At 35.9% G+C, this 24,277-nt stretch overlaps 1 protein-coding gene across 1 annotated transcript in view; it reads right to left on the bottom strand.

Moving 5' to 3' along the window:
* Positions 1–326: 326 nt before the first annotated feature.
* ptprq (protein tyrosine phosphatase receptor type Q) overlaps positions 327–24,277 on the bottom strand; it is a 24,192-nt gene continuing 241 nt past the window's right edge. Inside the window, 37 exon segments of the mRNA XM_026286854.1 lie at positions 327–956; positions 1,072–1,195; positions 1,308–1,443; positions 2,147–2,295; positions 2,611–2,736; positions 5,838–5,972; positions 6,085–6,161; positions 6,731–6,821; positions 7,014–7,095; positions 7,337–7,363; positions 7,788–7,832; positions 8,310–8,438; positions 8,546–8,645; positions 9,450–9,523; positions 9,617–9,836; positions 10,201–10,359; positions 10,446–10,512; positions 11,034–11,275; positions 11,368–11,554; positions 11,638–11,756; positions 13,037–13,360; positions 14,123–14,404; positions 14,698–14,839; positions 14,935–15,086; positions 15,713–15,851; positions 15,854–15,990; positions 16,079–16,390; positions 17,178–17,231; positions 18,157–18,298; positions 20,084–20,298; positions 21,588–21,742; positions 21,833–21,945; positions 22,454–22,746; positions 23,805–23,889; positions 23,891–23,914; positions 23,916–24,088; positions 24,176–24,272. Coding sequence (XP_026142639.1) covers positions 919–956; positions 1,072–1,195; positions 1,308–1,443; positions 2,147–2,295; positions 2,611–2,736; positions 5,838–5,972; positions 6,085–6,161; positions 6,731–6,821; positions 7,014–7,095; positions 7,337–7,363; positions 7,788–7,832; positions 8,310–8,438; positions 8,546–8,645; positions 9,450–9,523; positions 9,617–9,836; positions 10,201–10,359; positions 10,446–10,512; positions 11,034–11,275; positions 11,368–11,554; positions 11,638–11,756; positions 13,037–13,360; positions 14,123–14,404; positions 14,698–14,839; positions 14,935–15,086; positions 15,713–15,851; positions 15,854–15,990; positions 16,079–16,390; positions 17,178–17,231; positions 18,157–18,298; positions 20,084–20,298; positions 21,588–21,742; positions 21,833–21,945; positions 22,454–22,746; positions 23,805–23,889; positions 23,891–23,914; positions 23,916–24,088; positions 24,176–24,272 — 5,166 coding nt within the window. The 3' untranslated portion in view covers positions 327–918.

Here is a 24,277-nt window from a genome sequence, read left to right as displayed (position 1 = left end):
ATGAGAAACTATATTTAGAACCTCTTTCAGAACAATTATTTCCAGTTAATGAATGTTAAAACAATGACGGCCCATTGCAATCGATCCGACATTGTAGAGCTCGTGTATTTTAAGTGGTATACCACATTACTGCAGTGTGCGCTTATAATAAACAGAACGTTCCTGGACGCTAATATAGTTCATATTGTTATTTTTGTGAATGGGCCTTAAAAGAATAGCGATTTTTCCAAATGAACGATAAATACATTTACAGATCAATGCAACTTTTTTTTAACAGAACATCACTGCAGTGCTTAGAATAAACACAACGTTACTCTTTGTTGACGTGGAGTTATAGATATATTGTTATAGTTATAATTTCCATTCTTGGTGTAAGGATATGTTCTATGCATGCAAATAACTTACTGTTCTGTTTAAAATAATCTCATCATTTTTCCAAATAAAATAAAAATTTACCAAAAGAATCATTAAGAACCATTAAGGAAAAAATTCTCATGATTCTCATCCCTAATAACTGCATTAATAATACATTTGACTACAGGACATAAAAGCCCCATCATTTCTCACTCCTGACTGCTGAATATTCCTACTTCCTTAAGGAACAGGCATATTTTTAGAGTTTGATCCATTTGAGTCCATAAGTAGGTGGTGTACCACTTTCTAGGGAGAGATAAAATAATTACAGAAGTTGGACAAGAACTTTAGAAAATACTTTGATGGATGAGGCTGTCTGGCTGATGCAAATGAGAGGTTGAGAGACAGAGACAATCCATTCAGGCGAGAATATTCCAGTTTGCTATTGTATTCCTCGTTTATCCTTTGCTCAGCGTGTTTGGCCCCAGGGTCCAAAGTCCCAGTGTCTGGATTTTTAATGAGTGTCTCCTCACAACCACCAGACTGACAGGAACAGTGTCCCTGTTACATCGTCGTCTCTTCCCATTCCAGTTCTACATCACCTGAGAGAACAAACATGACAAAATACATTTCCACCAAGACAAAACAGAAGAATGACAGAGATCTTTAACCACCAGCCTTCACTGCACAAGTCATTGAATGTAGGCTGTATTTTACCCTCCATTGCATCCAATGAGTCCATCTTCTCCAGAGCAGAGTAATTTACAAACCATATGGACTGACTGTTTCCTTTTGCAGACAGCAGATCCAGAGTGCTTTGATGCAGAAACATATACTGAGCCTGAGAGAGAGAGGCAGAAACAAACATCTGAACAAGAGAACATGATCATCTCACACAAGTCTACAGAGACTGAACTATTTTTGCAATATATTCAGTTTTTAAATAGGTTTACCAGGTTTTGCACCATGCACATCCTCTCACTGCGTAGCTCTGCGACCAGGCCATATATATCCACAAAATCATGATCCCTCACATGTTGAATGAGATGATCCAGGGCTATAAACACTCCAGTCCTGCCCACACCAGCACTGCACATACACACATTACATACATGTGTATACAATTTACATTTATGCAAAACTAAGACCATGAAAGAAAATGTGTCACTTGAAATAAATCCTAACACATACTGTATCATAAATAGTATTATGTACTGAAATAACTAGATTCAAAAGCTGGAATAAAAAACCCCCCAAAAAACTACATATAGAGCAACTAATAAAAATTAAAACAACATCAACAAAATTATAATCACTTTCAAACTGAAATATATATTAAATATACTTTATATAGTTTATATTATATAAACTATGGTAGCATATTAATAAAATAACACTGGCCAGTGCAATTGAAGCTTGTAAAAAAAAAAAAAAAAAAATAGTAATTGTGAGAATTTAAAATACAAAATATCTATGAGACGAGTTTAGTAATTGAGAGAATTCTAAGAAATGAACTTGCAATTATAAAATATAAATTAGTCTGCAAGGTATAAAACCAATTAGCCAGAGGCCTAACTGAGAGATATAATGTATCAATTGTGAGATATAAAGTCACATTTTAAAATACACAAACGCAAAAAAGTCACTGAAGATGCAATTAGCTTTTTCTTTCAACTTTGGATCAAAAAATGGATCCGATGCAGCTCAGACTCAAACATAAAGATGCACCAGTAGCTCACTGCAGAGAAAAGCCTGAAGACTTCCTGTTAATCTAATGGGCAGATATACTCACCTGCAGTGGACCACGATGGTTGTGTTGTCATGGCCTCTGTGTGAGCGAACCGCTTTGACAAACTGAATGAGTGTAGAGCTGGACTCCGGAACGCCGTGTTCTGGCCATGAGGTGTAGTTAAAATGATGAACAATCATGTAGCTTCCATGCTGGAGAGAGAAAGACAGAGAGGAAGGGCTAAATGTGTCCTTGGGGACTAATTATCTATTCATCTAACCACCCACATGTGTGTGTGTTATCAGGCATTTTTGGACTCGTATAAGACCACTGGTATTCTCAAGTATGCACAACTGACTACACAATCAGCAAAAGCAAGCATGCGGCCACATGATGCATCTATTTCTGTGGCAGTAAAAAATCTCAATACTTCTGGGAATGACAGAGTTTTCTTTAAATTAAACCGGATGCCATTTAACTGGACAAGTAAATGCGACTAGCTAGCAATAAACTTGAAAATGTTTTACCCTCTCCACTCTTAGCGCCCGGACCGTCCAATCAGGATGCACATCTTCTGTGAGTTTAGTGATTATGATATCAGCAAAAACAGTTACGGGTTTATTGTCCTCTGGCCAGTACTGATGACAGCGGATCTGAAACATACAGCCACATTACATTTACAGTTTATCATTATAATGCATATATTTCAACAAATCACTGTCAGATATTTAATGAATTGTATTTATGTTTCATTTTTATCATTTAACAGATGCTTTTATCCAAAGTGAATTACAAATGAGGACAATGATCAGAGTACATATTACACATACTCTTAAGTGTAAATAGAGTCAAAAGTTGAAATAAATAATGTAAAATTAATAAATAACCAAAATAAATAAATACAAAATTTAATTAATTCAGAAATATCAAATTTCATATTATTACTGTTTTTATTTTACTTTCTAAAGCCTTGCTGGAAATCACATTTATTATTATAATATATATATATATATATATATATATATATATATATATATATATATATATATATATATATATATATATATATATATATATATATATATTTATATTATAATTATAAATATATATATATATATATATATATATATATATATATATTACAATATATTATTATATTGTAAGCCACAAGTTTTACATTTATCTTTAAGTTCACACATGAAACAACATTGTAATGGTGGGTAGAAACTTTATAGAAAGTAAGTATTTTATATATATTTAGAATATTTATGTATTTATATTTATCTAAAATAGTCTTATACATTAAATAAAAAATACAAAAAGTAAATTTTTTATCTGTATAAATGAATATATATACTTTTATCATATTAAATCCATTTTCACAGTTTAAAATATAAATATCATAAATATATCTGCTTTTATATTTTATGAATGAAGTGACTCATAAAGACATTATGATATTTGATATGGTATTATATTTATGAGTCCATGGCATCAAAACTAGAGAAAAAAGCTGCTCTTTGCGGGATTCCATTGATTCTTCTACGACATCAGACTGTTAAACCTTAGAACACATTTTTAAGATTATATACAGTCAAACCAAAATGTATTCAGACACCTTCAGCTTTTCTAGCATTATCACAGTTTATTTGCTATAGTTTAGAAAATGGTAATAAAATATGACAAGAACTTAAACTTAGTTCTTAAATTTAGAGTTAAACTGTTTCAGAACAAATTAATCTGGATAATGTGATATTGATATTAACTGTATGGCTCAGCGTTACCATCTGGGCAGAACTATTGTTCCAGCCACCAAAGACAGATTCGCAAATAACCTGCCTGGTTTATCTCAACTGCTATTTGTACCCAAAAATACACATGAACTAGACGCAAATGACTGGCAACATGGGCACTATTTTCTCTAATACATTAGAGAAAAATTGAAAATTGAAATCAAATTGAAAAAGGTTAGAGAAAAATGTACAGTGCAATGGTATAACAGTAATACACACTCTCTCAAGAAAGAAACTCTTGGTCTTGAACGCAAATGGAGAAAAACTAACTTGGAGGTTTTTAAAATTGCATGGAAAAACAGTATGTCCAGCTATAGACAGGCTCTAAAAACTCCCAGGGCCGAGCATATACACAAACTCATTGAAAACAACCAAAACAATCCAAGGTTTTTATTTAGCACAGTGGCTAAATTAACAAATTACCAGACGCCACCTGATTCAAATATTCCACCAACGGTAAATAGTAATGACTTTATGAATTTCTTCACTGATAAAATAGATAACATTAGAAATACAATAGCGAATGTAGATTCTACAGCGTCTAACACTTCAGTTTCATCCATCGCACCCAAAGATAAACTGCAGTGCTTTACAACCATAGGACAGGAAGAACTAAATAAACTTATCACTGTATCTAAACCAACAACATGTTTATTAGATCCTGTACCCACTAAATTACTGAAAGAGCTGTTACCTGTAGCCGAAGAACCGCTTCTCAATATCATTAACTCGTAGTTATCTTTAGGTCACGTCCCAAAACCATTCAAGCTGGCGGCTATTAAGCCTCTAATTAAGAAACCAAAACTAGATCCTAGTGTACTGGCAAATTATAGGCCTATTTCAAATATTCCATTTATGTCTAAAGTTTTTGAAAAAGTTGTGTCTGCTCAATTGAGCTCCTTCCTGCAAAAAAAAAAAGATCTGTATGAAGAATTTCAGTCAGGTTTCAGGCCCCACCATAGCACAGAAACTGCACTTGTTTACAAATTACAAATGACCTGCTCCTTGCATCAGATCAAGGCTGCATCTCACTGATAGTTTTACTTGATCTTAGTGCTGCGTTCGACACCATAGATCACAACATATTCATAGATAGATTACAAAACTATACAGGTATTCAAGGGCAGGCTCTAAGATGGTTTAGATCCTACCCGTCTGATCGCTACCATTTTGTTTATTTAAATGGGGAGTCATCTCATTTATCACCAGTAAAATATGGAGTGCTACAAGGATCCGTCCTAGGTCTCCTTCTATTTTCAGTATACATGTTGCCCCTTGGTAATATTTTTAGAAAATACGGGATTAGTTTCCACTGTTATGCTGATGATAATGCTATATTTTTCAACGAGACCAGATGAAACTTCTACATTATCTAAGCTAACAGAGTGTGTTAAACATGTAAAAGATTGGATGACCAATAATTTTCTCCTATTAAATTCGGACAAGACAGAGATATTAATTATTGGACCAAAAATTAGTACACAGAATCTTGTAGATTACAATTTTCAACTAGACTGATGTACTGTCACTTCCTCTACAGTCAAAAATCTGGGTGTTATATCAGACAGCAACTTGTCTTTTGAAAACCATATTTCACATGTTACAAAACCTGCATTTTTCCATCTTAGAAACATTGCCAAGCTACGAAACATGTTACCTGTTTCTGATGCAGAAAAGCTAGTTCAACATGGTCAGGTCAAAGTGTCTGAATCATTGTTGGTCAATATTTACTTGTAGTCCACTGTATGAAGAATGTTTAGGTATAATATGTCACAGTTTATTGTTATTATTTATTATTATGTTAATTTACTATACTCACTTACATAAATGAACTATATTGTCCTTCACCCACTAGTAAAAAGATATCAAAAATTATATCTGGTCTGAATAATCTTTGGATTGGCTATAAAATCATATATCTAATTGGCTACATTGTTTTGTTTGATCACACACATACACACCCGGCCCTTCTCAAAGCACTGGGTGAGCATGACGATGGTTTTGGTCCCCGTCTCCCAAATCATCCTCCAGAAGTCTGCGACGGTGCTAGGCAGAGGACCCTGAGTGGCTATAAACTCATTAGGACACAGATAGCCCTGAGACACAGAGACAAGACACAGAACAGGAGCTTAGGCCAATTCAATTAAAGTTGAGCCACAGTATAAAAGAGAGAGACAGCTGATATGTGGGCTGATCTGGAGCGCTTACGGAGACGAAGCTGGCATTGATGTAATCAGACCCCGGCATTCCTGGCTCAGACAGTAACTTCACTCTGTTATTGTTATCTAAAAAAGTTAAAAGTATGTTTATACAAAGAAATAAATAATTATCTCAGAAATTACAATTGTCATCATACCCTCATGTCGTTCAGAACCTTCATGACTTTCTCGGAACAAAAATAAAACATTCTGATTGACAGAGCTGCCCTTTTCCATATAATAGGCATATTGCACAAAAAAATGCTTCTTGAGCAGCAAATCGGCACATTAGCATGATCTCTGAAGGATCATGTGATACTGATGACTGGAGTAATGATGCTGAAAACTCAGCTTTGCATCACAGGAGTAAATTACATTTTAAATTATATTTAAAAATAAAACTGGTATTTTAAAATTGAAATATAATTTCATAATTTCCCCCCTTTGTTTTTTTTATTTAGTGTATTTTACTGTTGAATAATAGTTTAGCACACCAGTCATATGAGACACTTCTGAGGTGCTTTTATGTGCCTTTTGGTTCTTAAAAGCCTGTTAACATTCTGTTAAACCTCCCCTTTTGTGTTACACAGAACAAAGAAAGTAATACAGGTTTGAAACTACATGAGAGCTAGTAAACAAAAAAAAAACATTCATACAAGGCTTAATGTTTGTGAAGCGATTTTTGGAGCGATTCCACGGCAGGTCAGCGTCTGATGTGGCCAGATCCTGAAGCAGCTTCGGCAGCTCCTGAAACACACAGCAGAAAACGTAAATTATAAAACACACCAGGAAGAAAATCAATCAACCACAGAAAACATATTTAGCAAAGTCATACACCATTGAGCACATAACTCGTCACGAGGTGTTACTTAAACTCGTTTTACAGTTCACTAGTACTTTCTCTCTCACCCACCTACACAATTTAATGCAAAAACTTACAGCAAACTCCTCCTGAAACTTGGCATTGTCATTGGCACAAAGATCTTCCACATGCTGAAGAAATGATTTCTTACTGATTGGCCTGGAAATGTGTTAGAGAGAGATAAACAGAGCATAAATAATCATCATCGTCAGCACTGTAACCACTACAGCAAGCATTGTTTCTAAAGAACACCTCTTAAGAGCAGGTGGTTATGGGTAGTCATCTGTTTTGGGGACTCAAATATTTATTGAACAATAACAGACAAAGAAAAAGAAAAACAAGAAGATAATCCAAGAAAGGGAATAAAATATCAATCAATCATCAAGTCTTCTTCACTTACTTGAGAGATTTCCTGTAACTTAGCAGCCTGGAACATTAGACAGTAGAGAACTATTAGGAGATTGGCCTTGCACTGAAAAATTAGGTTACTTTTTCACATCCAGTGATAATAAATGAATCTATGTGGTTCACCACACTATCTAATTAGAGGAAGACACACAAACATAAATAATCGGAAAGTCATTCTATGTGATCTTTCAGGCACAAACACACAAAGCAGAGCAGAAGCACAAATCAGCATTATGAAACCGAACAGCCCCAAATTATAGCAAGGCAGATAATTTACTGTGGCATATTCATTCATAATAAAACACATTCAATGTCAGGCACTGACAGCACAACATGCAACTGGGAAAATAAAACCTTTAATCTTTCAAATGAAAGAAAACACTGATGCTAAATATCACGTGGGATCATGCATCATCTAAACACCAACATCTCTGTCTACTTACTGGATGACAAAAATCTCCTTCCTTCTAAAGAAAAAGGAGGAATACCTGAGAACAGAGGATTGTGCAAGTGTTTGAATGGATTAGTGAGAGTGAATGAATGAAAGGATGAATGAGTGAGTGAGTCACTGAGTGAATTAGTGAGTGAGAGAGAGCAGAAGACAAAATCTCACATAAACTTGTGCTATAAAACGACTGATCGCAATTAATCGCATCCAAAATAAAAATGGTGTACATAATATATATGAGTATACTGTGTATATTTATTATGTACTTACATATAAATACAAACACATGTATGTATATATATAAAAATGATATGTTACGTTTATATATTAAATATATTTATATATAATATAAATGTATATACACTGTATGTGTGTGTATTTATATATACAGTGCATAATAAATATACACAGTACACATACATATATTATTTTGGATGCGATTAATCATGATTAATGGTTTGACAGCACTAATACAAACAGTCCACTGCTCATATACAGTGTGTGTACAGTGTCTCACCGGTTAATCTTCTCCTCTTTGAGCTCCAGGTCAGCCACTGTAATGAGCTGATCCAGCTTGAACTTGGTCTCGATGATCTCTGCCTCACGTGGGGAGTACGTCCCGCCTTCCTTCTGCCTGCGGTGGATCCTGGGATTGGAGAAAGTGAGTCTCGATTGCTAAACCAGTGGCTTTGTTTTGGGAAATACTATTTGATTATGTTGCTGCACTACTATATACAACAACACTAAACTTACTTGACAGATCCGTATATAATCAGAATGAAAAACAACGCCAGGAAAAATGACAGCAGGACCCCAAGAATGATCTGCTCGTCTCTGGTCAGCAGGCGGTCATCTGAAATCACAGTCAATATTTATACCCAGCAGAAGCAGTACTTGTTCACAATAAAATGTGTTGTTCTACAAGCCCAGCATTATAGAAGGTACATGTTTAAGATCATAAGTACAGTACATTTTTGAATGGTTTTAATATAACTGTTTTATGCTCACCAAGGCATCTTTTTTTTTTGATTGGTAAAAAAATTAATATTGTGAAATTTAAAAAAAAGTCTTCCATTTGAATATATTTTTAAATGTAATTTATTCTTGTGATGCTAAGCTGAATTTTCAGCAGCATTACTCTAGTCTTCAGCATCCCATGATCCTTCAGAAATCATTCTAATATGATTTTTTGATGTTCACGAAATATTTCTTATTAAAACAGATGCTGCTTCATTTATTTTTTTTGCAAATCATGATAAATATGAAGTTATAAAGTTCTAAAAGAAAAAAACTATTTACTTGCAAATCGTTTGCAAGATTGTAAATGTCTTTACTGTCACCTTTGATCAATCTAATGTGTCCTAGCTAAATGAAAATATTAATTAAAATCTAACCCCAAAGTTTTGAGCAACAGTATACATGAAAAAGAAGAAAGGCTAAAATAAAAAGTTATTTTGGGGGAAACTAAATAATATAAAATCTCATACTAAAACTAAAATGATATGTATTTTCGTATTTTATAAATAATTTAGAAATAGAAATAAGGGAAAAAGTATGAAAATCTGAGAGGGACTGAGGGAAAATGTGAGCAAGACATCACAGCTGGTCTCAGTGCATTAATACTGTAACAACCCTTGTGTGCTACTTGCGTCCATACCTGCGGTTCTGACCCTGTCTGAGTACTCGGAGTCTGTGTACTGCCCACGGATGTTTGTTGCTCGAAATTTGAACCTACAACACAAAGATAAACTGGTTAAAAGACTCCTAGATTCAAATACAGTATTTACAACACAGATTAGTTGTGTGTGTGCATATGTCACTCACACATAATATGTTTTGGGTTTAAGGGGTCCGTTACAAAGTGTCTTGGCATCTTCAGACAGGCAGCTCTCATCTGCTCCTATAACGTACGTGCTATTGTGTGTACCCATGCGCTCTGCTTTCTCCAAGCAATTTGGGTTCGAAAAGCCTTCGTCAGTCAGGTATGGGGCAGTAGGGTAGAGGAAAACACTCTTCCAGTTGGACAGATTTCCGTAGTCCATCACTGCATCAACATCAGAACAACAATATAACAATAAACCTTCCTAATGTTTTGAAAGAAGTCTCATTCGGTCTCCAAGTCTGCATTTATCTGATCAAAAAATCAGAAAAACTGTAAAATAATATTAAAATAGCTGTTTTCTATTTGACATTAAAAATGATATATGCTCAATAATACCAATGTTGTATTCTTATCAGTGTTGTGCTATTTAATGAATAGTTCGAAAGAACAGAATATTATTATAATATTTTGTAAAAAATATTTTTTTAGCATTCTAAATGTCTTAACTATCACCTTTAATGCATTCTTGCAGAATATAAGTATTAATACCGTTTAAAAAAGCTCCTTAAAATGTCATTTTTAATACCTGCTGGTTCAGAAACAATGACCTGGACTTTTTGGATTGGGCCATGGTCATCTGTAAAGAAACATTCTGGCATCTCAATGGTGATAGTCTTGGAGGTAGAGATGATGACATTTGCGTTGTTCATAGCAGCTTTTGGCCTCTTCAACGGTTTGGGTGGTGCTAAATAAACCCATCAGAATCTTAAAATGACAGTCACTTCAGCAAAGTAGTACAACTAGCTTTCAGAGCCTTAGGTTTTCTCATACCTTTCACACCTGTGGTGACCTGAACCTCTGAACTTGGTCCAAAACCTGCTCCATTCACAGCTGCAATCTGCAACAAGCACAAAACAAATGCATTTGGCCTAACTGTGTAAGTCAATAAACAACTTCAAGTACCATTCTGTGCAGGTGAAGCTTTAGTTTTAAAACCAAAGGAATGAAAACATGATTTAAAAGACTGATGCAAACATTGCTTTCCATTTTTGGAATGCCTTCTCTGTTGTTACCTAGATACGGTTTTAAATAGTCGCTGCCAGTGCTCACAGTGGTATCGGATGATGCAAACGTACCACAGCTCAGTACAATCTCAAAAAAAAGTTAAAAAGCTGTATTTGCGGCGCTACTCTTTCAAAATGTACTAATATGTGCTTTTAAAAACCTAATATGTACCTTTAAATTACTAATATGTTCTATTTAGAGCTTTTGCACCTCAGGGTACTACCCCAGTGACAGCTTTGTACCTTTTTTTCTGTGAGTATATATAGGAGAAGAGGCTGGAGATGCACTTTAGACCAAACAATCAAATCAAGGGAAAACAAATGCCCCTAAAATGTTTAGGTTTTAGTTTCCTACCCTTATGCTGTAATTGAATCCACCCTTCAATCCATCTATAATGGCTGTCATGGTGTTATTAGAGTTGCTGATCACAGGCAGCATGTTAATGTAGAAGTCCAGTTGTCCGTTTCGATAGATAGCGACGCGGTAGGCACTGATGTTTCCGTTCGGCTCATCCGGTGGAGAGAATGTTACATAAACACGTGTCACTTCCTCTGGGATCACCGTCAATGTCAAGTTTTTGGGAGGATCTTTGGGCTCTGGGAAAACATGACCATGAATGTCACAAATAAGTTATGCATGCATGCACTCAATGGATATCAGATAATCAAGCATGCACAAACGTCCTCACCAATCTCCAGGGTTCTAGCGAGAACGGGTTCAGATGCTTTGCCGTCTGTGCGAGCGTTGGAAAGCTGCCCCGTGAAGGCGGTGATGGTAATGGAGTACAGGGTAAATGCAGTCAGGTTCCCGACAAACACCTTCCTGGTCTCCTCTGAATGCCGCACTAGGCTTATGTTGTATCCCAAACCATCCAACTGAAAGAGGACAAAGAGAAATTAAAGAAGAATATTTCAGAAAGTCAACATATGAACCTGATTTCTTAAGTTTATGAACTCACATCAGCGATGTCAATGATGTATGAGGTGGGTCCTGTGATGACCGATGGTTCGTCCCACTCAATATTTAACTGAGTGGGAGAAGCAGACACTGATATGTTACCAGGGGGGGCATCAGGGTCTTAGACACAAAGATAGAGAGGGTAAGAAAAAATTAAGGTTTGCTATAAATTTACAGTATGACAACCCAAGGGAAAATGATGTAGCTCAAAAGCTAAGGAGACTTAAGAAATGTTTGCTCTGAGCTGCACTTCTCATATTGCTCCCACGTAGACCGAAGAACAGTCTCTGCAAAAATCAAATGCTCAAAATGGGATGGAAAAAAATGATAATCTTGATGGCTCTTGAATCAAAGCTAATGGATTGGGCAGCGTTTTCATTGATTGATTTTCAGTATGGAACTAAAATTGTGAGAATGCTTCTCTGATTCACAAGATCCTTGAACACTGCAGAGGATTCATAGCAGTGTCAAACAGAACTGAAAGACAAATGTTCCAAACACAGTGAGGTTCTCAGAGGCCATGCATCATGACTTTCTTGCTTTTGCTTGCTCTTATTTATTTCTCTCCTGTTGGATTTTCTTATTCTAGAAACCACAGACAAATTTTGTAAAAAATAAAAAAATAATTTTACAACATAATGTTTATATAAATGAATCAACTCATAAATATATATTTATATAATAGTTTTTTTTAATTTTCTATGAATTTTGTATTTTCTGTTTAGTTTTTAAAAAAATAAATATTTGGCTTTTATATTACATATTTATATTGCTTATTTTATATATTTACTTTTTATTCATTTAAATACGTTTTTGGAATATATAAATAAAGAAGATCTAAATTACAAATTAACAAATATATATTTATATTTACCAATATATCTATCTATCTATCTATCTATCTATCTATCTATCTATCTATCTATCTATCTATCTATCTATCTATCTATCTATCTATCTATCTATCTATCTATCTATCTATCTATCTATATATATAGATAGATAGATAGATAGATAGATAGATAGATAGATAGATAGATAGATATTGGTTAATATAAATATATATTTGTAAAGTTGTTTTCCTTTAAAGTTTACTACATTTTAAGTATTGACCTTGCCTCTGGAAGCAATAAAACAAATGAATTGTAGACATACGGTGAGAGTATAGAGTCAAAATCAAATTGGACAGTGATCTGAAGAAACTGAATGATTTAAATTAAGATCAGACATTTAGAAACTTGAGAGTAGATATGCGGGACTAGACTCTTTTTCTCATGGGAAACATCTCACAAATGGGAAACTCAAGCAAGAGTGTCTAGGATAAACATACGAGACAATAAAGAGATCTCATTTGCGATTTTTCTTTCTTATGGGAATATTTTTATGCATGTGTAACATACTTCCTGCGAGTGTCTGTGTGTGGATCCAGTTGGAGGGTTCTCCGGCTCCAGCCCTGGTGAACGCCACCAGTCTGATACTGTAATCTCTATATTTCAGCAGATGGGAAAGTGTGACTCCACTGGTTTCTCCTTCAACCCACACCTCAAACTCTCTCTCCACACAGGAGTCCACGTGCTGCTCTGGCACACAATTTCTTGCCAATTGCTGAATCTCTACATTATAACCCTGCAACAGACCAGGAACGTAGACGGGACGCTGCCAGCTCACAGACACACTGTCAGAGGTAACATCCGTTATGTTCAGTGACTGGGGCGGACCAGGAACTGCAGTAAGAAAAAGAAACAATCATGTCTGTACCACAAATGGAGCAGAAAATTGAGCATTACTGTACATTACTTGCTCACCACTGGATGCTTTCCAGTGAATGGGTGCCATCAGAATGAGAGCTCAAAAAGCTGATTAAAACATCACAATAATCCACACCACTCCAGTCCATCAAGTATTGTCTTGAGAAGTGTATTAGGAGATTTTTTTACTTTTAACCATGTTTTTCAGCTAAAATATGGGTCCCTAATATTGCCTTCTAAAGTGAAAATGTTATCTTGCCTGAATCAAGAGAGAAATATGCGCAGATCAAGCACGGTTTACAAGTGAAAACTGTTCTAAACAAATAAGTTGGTGGATTTTGATGTGAGAGGAGCATTGACATTTTCACTTGAAGGAAGCATTGTTATGGATTATGGACTCTATGGGTATTTTGGCTGGAAACAAGAGTTTAAAGTTAAAATATCTTAATTGTGGATTTATTTCTCACAAATGAGAAGCTTTTTACTCCACAAGACATTAATTGATGGACTGGAGAAGTGTGGATAACTTGCAGATTATTGTGATGTTTTTATCAGCTGTTTTGTCTCTCACTCTGATGGCACCCATTTACTGCAGAGGATCCATTGGTGAGAAAGTGATGTAATGCTACATTTCTCCAAATCTGTTTCAATGAAGAAACAAACTAATCTACATCTTGGATGTCTTGAGGGTGAGTCAATTTTCATTTTTGGGTCAACTATCTCTTTAAGACATCATACCTGACTCAGGTGGAGTGTGTGCAGTACAGTTGGCTTCGTCCCCTATTCCGGCTGAATTAACTGCAGCTACGCTGATGACATAGAAAATGTTCGGTGACAGGCCGATGAAAGTGTGTGCCACTGTGTGTGTGAGCACGAGAGGATGAGCCTCCTCCTCTAGATCTCCAGAGCGAATGATGTAGTACAGAATCTCTCCGTTAGGATGAATCGGAAGCTCCCATTTCATGTAGACTGAATTCCAATCCAATCCAGAACAGGTCAAATTCCCAACGGCATCTGACACTGAAACATACACACCAACACCACATATATATATCTTGGTGAGACTCTATATAAGACTCTGTATACATATAAATATTTTTTCTATTTGAATAGCTTTTAAATTTGAAATATCAAACAAATTCACATTTTAAAACCAATATTAAAGATTTAAAACCTAACGTTTAACAAAAGTTTAAACTTTTTAAACACGGGTTTCACATTGACAATAATAAGAAATGTGTCTTCTTGAGCAGCAAATGAGCATATTAGAATAAGGATCATGTGACACGAATGGATGTGTGAGTGTGTATTACCTGATTCATTGGTGGTGAAGATGACAGGTAGGCTGTACTGATCTCCATTTCCTGCTCTAGTGAACGCGCACACGCTGATATTATATGAATTATGAGGTCTAAAGCCACTCAGTTCTGCTTGTGTGGATGCATCTGATGAGTTCTTGGGTAAACAGAGGCATATGAAGTTTAATTTACATGCAGAGAAAAATGTGAGAACATAATCAAACATAGTACACAGACATATGGGAGTATTACCTGATATCTGAAAGTGTATGTGTTTAGTTCGAGTATTCGGAAACCATAGTGCTGGATGATTCCATTTGGCTCTGGACTTGGTTCCCAATGAAGCCACACTGAATTCACAGTGTGGTTAAAAATACTCAGATTGTGTGGTGGAGACATTGGGACTGGACACACAAAAAAGCACTTAAGACATTAGACACATTAAGTCTGCACATTTATAGTTGTATGAATTTACAAAATAGGATATTCAAATTTGAAATTAGGATTTTAGATTTCAAATGACAATTTTCAAATGTCAAACTTTATTTATTATATTTTTAAGGCAAGACTTAACATTTAAGTAATTACCATTTTAGGATTATTGCCCTTATAGAAAGATCATTAGTTGTCATTAAAATAATAATAACAATAATAATAATTTTGTTTTATACAAAAGTTCAACAATATTTTTTTTTTTATAAAAAAGCTTATAAAAAATGTTTTATTTTAAATTTACATTTTTACGTTTCAAATGTCAAATTAAAATTTTAAAGCCATGCCTTAAATATCTTTTAACAAAAGTTTACATTTTTAAAAATAAATAAATATCAAACAAACTCCAAATTCAAATTTTAAAAGAAAAGATTTAAAGTTTAACAAAGGTTTACATTTTCAAAGCTCAAACAAAAGACTTTTAAAAATTTTGTTTGAAATATTGAAATATCAAACAGATTCCACATTCAAATTTGAATTAAATATTTACATTTCAAACAGATTTCCTCTAGAAAAACAATAAAGATGCATCTCTGACCTGCTTCATCAGTCTGCAGTGGAATAATCACGGAGGGACCGGCATTTATGCGTGTGACCGCAGCGATGGAGAGATTGTAAGGTGTAAATGGAGTGAGCTCTGAGAGCATTAGGTGTGTTTCTACAGTGGTGTAGGTTTTGTTGACGCTCCAGGACCTTGTAAAACTGCAGTATAATTTATGATCTCGCCATTGGCCTCGACTGGGGGGAACCATGACACATAGATGGAGGTGCTGGAGAGATTGCTACTAGCTCCAGGCAATGGTGGAGAACTTGGGACTGTCAGTACACAGACACACAATAGTTCTCAATCAGTAAATATGATTTATATACATGTGCATGTAAAAAAACAGGAAATGATGCCTACCATCTTCATCTGTTCGCAGGGGCAGCATTGCAGTGTGGTTTAAAGCCGATCCAGCACTGGTTGCTGGGGTGACTTTTATGATGTAGGGAAAATACTTCCTGAGCTTGGTAAAGAGGTAGATGTTGTCTGTGGTAGTTTTGGTGATGGTGGTGTTGACTGTGCGGTTGATGGACGGGTGGGTCGTACCCGCCTCTTGGAGGCTCAGCTGATAGAAGACTCTGCCATTGGGCTCCAGAGGAGGGTCCCAGCTGATCACAACAGCCGTAGAGCTATAGATCATAGCAGTGAGGTTGTGGACGGGACCACTCGGCACTGCACGGGGGGAGGATGTAGAAGAGATACAATTATCTATGTGTGAAGAACGGCTAACAGTTACACTTTAGAACAGGGAACAAATCATTGCAGTCTAAGTAATGAAACCAACATCTAATAAAATGTTGGTTCAAGTGGTTCAAGAAATGGAATGAGGCTTTGTTCCCCAATCTAAAGTAACACAATTAGGGTTTATCTCATAAAAACTTGCAATATCAGGACATATTTCACCTAGCCCATTAAACGACAATTAAAAAGGTTTCATAAAGGTCATAAATAAATAAAAAGTTCATAAAAGTCATTAAGGTAAACAAGTAAATGAACTTATTTATCTATGATTATCATGATAAAAAAAAATTATATATATTTTTAAATCTTGAAATTGTGAAATATGATCCAGAAATTGAGATTCACCCATTAAATGTACAAATGTACTATCATTATTTAATTTATTAATTTACGCTTAAATAAAGCATAAATGGCACACTGCAGCACCAAACCAGTCAACAATTATAATGATTAAAATCAGTAAAATCAGATCTTAAACCAAGAGATTCAAATACAGATAATTAAAATACAAAAGCACACATACAACACACACATGGACATGATATTCAGCAATTACACACATCTGTGAATCTGTGGAAATTAAAAAGGTAAATAAACTCCGGCACAGCGTCTGCAAAATCCAGAGTCAAGATCACAGATATAGAAAAGGAGAGAGAAGCAGAGAAAGAAAAGCTGATTGTGTTAGTAAGAAAATCCGTCTGGAGCATGTTCTGTGTACGAGATATTGCTTTGGGCTGAACTGAGCTGCTGAAGCTGGGTGATTCTCCAGTAACTGCAAACCGATCAGACACAATCACTCACAAAGAGCCAAACAGGACCATGGCATTTTTTATTCCTATAGAACACTTTCAAAATCTCAGACGCCAGGGGAGAAAAACCTTCATCTGTCTCAGAAGGTCACCTCTGCACCGTTTTTCCCAAAATCACACAAAAATGGTTTGTTTTGACTCTAACATAAAACCTTAACACGTGGTTTAGATTCAGAAACCAGGTTAACTTATTCACATAAACATATAAAGTATGAAATAATTCATTTTAGTTTTCAACAAAAGCTCTTTCAAGCATAAAATAAGATATTTTAAAGAATGTAGGCATCACATGTACTGTAATTCTCAAATGTTTCTTTTAAGAATCAGCTCAGATGTTACTTTTAAAGGAAGAAGGAGAGCAAATGAGCTCTTGACATTTAATAAAAGCATAGAGCTATAAAATAAAGTAGTTTATTTTTATTAAAATTTTTGAGATACATGACATTACTGGACTCTATTTCTCAGCATAAAGATATGAGAAGCAGGAGACAAAAAAAAAGTCTCCAATTGGTCTCAAACAGGAAGTGTTACAATATTTCTTCAGTCAAATATATAATGTTACATAATGTACCAGAAACTTACAGCAACGTGCTGCTGTATTTTATATTTTCAACAAATCCTGTGAGAGGAAATGCAAGCTGGGATAGTCTAGAGACTGATAAATAAAAGGCTTTGAGATCAGACGCGCTCGGTCTCATGGTGAGGGCTCAACAATCCCAGTTTGCAGCTTGAAGGAAGTTGTCTCCTTTCACAAAATGTGCTGAATCTGTGCGGTGTGCATGCGTGTGGGTGTGTTTATGAGTTTCAGTGTGATTTTTTTGGGAGCGTAATCTGTTGGAAAAGTGGTGCAGAGCTGCGTTTCTCCCCTGAGTGTGTGAGGAGACTGACCGTCCTCTAACGCGGTGAAGTTTAGATGGGGACTGAACACTTCCCCATCACCAACAGAAGTGCTGGAACTCATCCATACACTGTACTCATGTCCTGCCTTCAGATCAGACAACACCAACCAGTGCTCTGAACCAGGAACCGTCTACAGAGAGAGAAAGAGAACATGGTCATTCACTGCATTTCATTCAGAGTTTGGTCCAGCTATTCTTAGAGATTAAATCCTTTACAAAAAGTACTGTTGTGGTTTATCATTTACTTACCCTCCTCTTGTTCTAAAACTGTATGATGTGTTTCTTTATTCTGTCGAATACAAGATAAAATATTTTGAGGAATATGGGTAACCGAACTGCTGACAGTAGCCACCGATTCAGTCTTAAGTATTTTTTTCCCAATTCTATGGAAGTCAATGGCTACCGTCAGTTATTTGGCTGACCACATTCATTAAAATATTTTATTTTATGCTTAACAGAAGAAAGAATCTCAAACAGGTTTGGAACAACTTCAGGGTGAGTAAATGATGACAGAATTTAAATTTTAGTGTGAACTATTCCTTTAAATGTTACATGTTCAAAAACATGGTACATTGAGCTTTTTCCTCTTATTTCTTTCTGATTTCTGCACAACTAATTGGGATTGTAAAACCTGCCCAAAGATATTTTATCTAATGAGGATATTAACACAAGAAAAACGGTCTTAAAGGTAAAAATGTCTACAGTAAATTGCTTCTAATTTGGTGTGACAAGTTTCCAGTCGCAGCCAATATATTTAGTTAACAGCTAATTAAAAACTACATTTTTGCATTTAGATTATCAAATGTGACAGCAAAGACTTCATTTGAACTTCCTATTCATCAAGGAATCCTGAAAAAAAGTATCACAGTTTCCACAAAAAATATTAAAGGGGGAAGGAAATGCTCTTTTTCACTCAATCTCCTGTTTATCTTGAGTACCTATAGAGTAGTACTGCATCCTTCAGAACTCCAAAAAGTCTTTAGTTTTATTATATTCATAAGAGAAAGATAGTCTGTACCAATTTTTCCCGGAAAAACACGACCGGCTGGAGGCGTGACGTGTGGGCGGAGCTAAAGAATCACGAGGACGCACTAACAAGGAGGCAGAGATATTTGAAGCAGTTTTACTCACCGCCTGCGGTTCCAACATACGATCGTGACCCTTTTTCGTTGGGATTGCATCATCCTTAAGAAATAAACGATACGCAAATCCGGCGTCAAACTGGGCCTTGTTAGTAAAACAAGCATCTTCGAAATGCAGGGAACAAACACAAACACTTGCACAACTCCGTTGATGCTCTGTAAAAATAAACTCCATCCACTGGTCCCTTAATGCTGTTTTTTTTTTTGGTAATCTGTGCAGGGTTGTCTTGACCTGGCAACCAAAAACACACTTCTGTGACATTTCGCGACGCTTTCGCTCGGATCAGTGAAGTCTGTTGTGCTCTCAGTGCTCTGTTATACGGGAGCGCGCGCTCTTCCGGCAGAAGTGCCCTTAGGACCCATATAAGGAAATTCCGCTCCATCTAACATCACACAGAGCCATACTCGAAAAAACTTTCCGAAACTTGTGACAAACTGGAAGGAGTATTTTTGGAACAGAAATACTCCTTCAAACGTACAACTTAATTTTTGAAACTTTGTCCATGTTTAGCATGGGAATCCAACTCTTTAACAGTGTAAAAAACTCAGTATGCATGAAATAGCATTTCACCCCCCCTTTAAGCAGCGCAACTGTTTTCAACATTGATAATAATAAGAAATCAGCATATTAGAATGATAATAATCCGAAAATCTGCATATCAGAATGATTTCGGAAGGATCATGTGACACTAAAGACTGGAGTAAAGATGCTGAAATTCAGCTGCGCATCACAGGAACAAATTATATTTGAAAATATATTTAAATAGAAAATAGAATACCATCATGTTTAGTGTCTTTAAAAAGATCAATACTCATCTGTTTGAGTATATATACCTGCGTAAACTTTGTGTTGTTTTCTGTATTGTCCGTGTAGTAGATGGTATAGTATTGGATGATGCCGTTGGGTTGGTTTGGAGGACTCCAGCTGAGATGTACTGTAGTGGTGGTGAGGAGTGTGTATGATACATTCTGTGGAGGGTCAGAGGGGGCTGCAAAACAGAGAACGCATTTATCTTTATGACTGTGAGGGCAATGCTGTTTCATGATATTGTGATTCTTTTTCAAAACTTAGTGAGCTGCCTGACTCTTTAGGCTAAATGAAACTAAACCTTATATAACCTGAAAGAAGTGAAAAGTTCTGTTATTTTCTAATACTTTCCATACTGTTTTCAAAATGTTGGGGTCGGTAAGATTTTGAAAGAAGTCTCTTATAAATATGAGCAGTTGATCACAATTTCAGATAACTGTTTTTTATTTGAATGTATTTTAGGATGTAATTTCTTACTTTAATGTAATGTATTTAAATCTGATATTTCCGTCATCTCCAAATTATTTCAGAGTATATTGTAGGATCCTTAAGAAGTGTAACGGAGTTAAAAAGAACATTAATTATGATATTAATGAATGTTGAATTCAATGAAATTAGAGGTAAAAAAAACTACATTTAATTTAATTTAATTTTTAATTTATTTCGATGCCCCCTAGTGGTTAATGCATTTATTTTGTCCTTGCATGCTTACCGTAGTTCAGAAGAAAATGGTTCACACTGCTGCGGGTTAGCGTGTTTCTCTTCTCTCCTGTTTATGGTGTTTTAAAAAAGTGATAAAAGTGTGTTTAATAAGAGTTTTTTCCAGATGTAAACGTTCGTAGTGATTATATCAACAAATGTGCAGTGAGTTGGATGGGTTTATATGTCCGATGGATATTTTGTTGATTACTTAACATCACTCCATTGGCTCCCAGTCCATTTCAGAATTCAGTTTAAAATTATTTTATTTGTTTTTAAAGCTCTTAATGATCAAGCCCCCTCTTATTTAAAAGATCTTATTGTCCCACATTCACCTAGTAGATCCTTAAGGTCTGCTGATCAGTATCTTTTATATGTCCCTTGATCACGTTTAAAAACTATTATCATCTATTATCATTTTTAAAAAGAGGCTTAAAACATATCTTTTCTCCCAGGCGTTTTAATCTAATCTTAGTACTGTGTTTTTTAGTATATTGTCTTCCATGTTGTTTTATTCTTATTTTATATTTTTTTATTTGTATTGGTTTTTTTTAATACTCTGTTCAGCACTTTGGTTACTTACTTACTTACTTCTCGTTGTGCCTTGTTACTCATGCGGTGAAATGAACGTGCTGCTGCTGATGCAACATCAGATAGTTTAATGGAATACACACAGTTATCCTCATTGTTTGGGAAATGTGGTAAGGCCACATTGGGGACAACAATCGTTACAGAAGCATGCTTATGATTAGAGAATGTGTTTGTGTTCACCTGATTCTATGGTACTGAACGTGATATAAATCAGGATTCCTCCATCTCCGAGTCGAGTCCAGCTGCTCACGGAGGCATTATATTGACCCAGTCCATCCACACTCACCACCACTGATGTTTCCGTCACATTGGCGACAAACTCAGAGCTCAGATTCCTAACACACGTGCACAAATGTTAGTTTCAATCTTGTACAACAACAGCCAGGTCTTTGGGTAAAAGCTGATTTTAAATCATCTTTACTTACCACACTCTCACTATGTAGTATAAAACCTCAGAGTTAGCCTCCTCTGGAGGTTCCCAGGACAACTCTACCTCAGTATCAGACAATTTCCTGGCATTAGGAATTTTGGAGGGGAACTGGTACTGTTGTTTAGGAAAAACAGCTATTATAGACCCAAAACTGTGGAAAAGGACTTTATTCTTTGAATACGACAGTGATTTGAGTTAGTGAATGTAAGACAATGTCTCCCATGCCAGGAACGGCATCCACATTTGTCCATTCTGAAAGCTGTTGATGGAAAAACTAACCAACCAAACAGAGAAACAAACACAAACATTGTCAGTAGGTTCTGCCTCCTGAGTAGAAAGATTAAACTTGATTTAAAGGCAAAATGTATCCATAACACTGTAAAAAAGACTCCCCGACTGCTTTCAGAAATGTTCTGTGGGAGAAATAAAAGTAGTTTAGATAATAGATAACATTCTAATTTCCCGTGTGCAGACCTCTGAAATCTGTAAGAAGAACTGTTTAAGTGTGACCTTAATACCAGAAATCTTTAGCCAGATCCTGATAAATTCACCATGAAGACTGAATCTAAAAAGTAAAACAGTTTAATTAAACACCACAAGATCCGTTTGTTAAAACAGAACACTGACCGTCCTCCAATGTGGTGATGTTCAGGATCTCGCTCGTGTGGTTTCCAGAGCCGACCAGTGTGGCGGCCTGTACGCTGATACGGTAGCGTGCATACTTTCGCAGGTTGGACAGGATGACATAAGGCACTTGTGTGGTTTGGTTCAGACTGTGTGTGGCGTTCCAGTATTCTACATTGTAGATCAAGATGATGCCATTTGCGAGAAGCGGGGGTGACCATGACACATTCACCTCACTGGATCCGATGTACTCATAGGTCAAATCGTATGGTGGGCTGCCAGGCACTGCAACAAACAATTGAACTGCGCATTAAGATGAAGTCAGCGATTAGTGCAAAAAATATATCAGCCTCCAAATTGCTCATATTCAATAAAACAGTCCTTTCGCGCATGTGATAAATAGCATTAGAAAATGAAATGGGCTGTTTAATTAATTATTCTTTTTTTTTTAAACAGTAGAGAGGGGGAATGACTAAGATTTAAACTTACAGTAAACACCTGCATGAGCACCATGGCTCAGTATGTCAAGGCAGGTGTGCTAGGAAGTGGGCTTTTATGAATGAAGGTGTAACATTCAGAAGTTTGAGGTCGGTAAAACTTTTTAATGATTCTGAAAGAAGCTATGCTCACCGAGGCTGCATTTATTTGATCAAAGATATAGTAAAAACAGGAATGATGTGAAATATTATTCAAATGTTATATTTTGGAATCTATTTTAACATTACATTTAGTTCTGTGATGCAACACTGAACTTTCTTCAGTGTCACTTGATCCTTCAGAAATCATTCTAGTGTGCTGATTTGGTGCTCAAGATTAATTCTCATTATTATCAATGTTGCTTAATATTTTTTGTGCAAACTGTGATACTTTTATTAGAATTCTTTGATGAAAAGAATGTTTAAAAGAACAGCATTCAATTGGAATAGAAAGATTTGTAACATTAAAAAAATCTTACTGTCACTTTTGATCACTTGAATGTGTTCTTGCTGATTAAAAGTATGTTTGGTGCAACAAAGTTTGTGAAAGTCATTCATCTGTATTAATGAGAGTTGGTGATTTATATTCCACTTCATGCAAATTGAAGCAGAGATGCAATGAGCGAATAGTGACTGGCATGAAGACACTAGAGTTCACATAATTTGATGCTTGATAGAGTTGGAGCGTGAATGTCTACTAGAAATCAAACAGCCCCAAGACTTTAATCGCCGTATGTGTGAATGTGCCTTAACTGTAGGAACCCTTTGAAAGGGAAAGAGTGTGGGATTTCAGGATGAAATTGGATTAAAGTTTTATGCTTCTTTCTAGTTTTTCAATTAAACATGAACACACACACAGTGACTCACCATCCTCCCCCGACAGCATCTGTAGAGTATCAGAAATCTGGTTCCCGTGTCCGTGTAGAGTAAACGCACGGACAGTCACATTGTAAGTGTGTGTAAGGCTTCAGGTTAGTACAGTGTGGCACTGGGTGATGTGCTGTTGACTGTGTTGCTGTATGTGCCGTTGGTGTAGGAGACCTCATACAGGCGGATGATGCCGTTGGGTTTCTCTGGCGGAGACCAGGTGAGAGAAGCGGTGGAGGAGGTGGTTTTCACTACGGCCAGATCCCGTGGGGGTGAATCCGGCTCTGAAAGACAGAAGGAAGCATGCTAAGAGATTTCTAAAGTGTTTACGGGGGCTTCTGTATGTATATGAAACATAACTGGCTCAATACCATCCTCTAGTGTCATAACGAAGATGTAGTCTTCATCTGTCAGTGGACTTTCCCCCACGGCGGTGGAAGCGGCCACACGTACCTTATAACTACTGTACTTGT

Source organism: Carassius auratus, chromosome 18 (genome assembly GCF_003368295.1).
Source record: "Carassius auratus strain Wakin chromosome 18, ASM336829v1, whole genome shotgun sequence".
Lineage (NCBI taxonomy): Eukaryota > Metazoa > Chordata > Actinopteri > Cypriniformes > Cyprinidae > Carassius > Carassius auratus.
The sequence above is the reverse complement of the archived record's forward strand: the minus strand, read 5'-3'. Positions and strand labels throughout refer to the sequence as shown.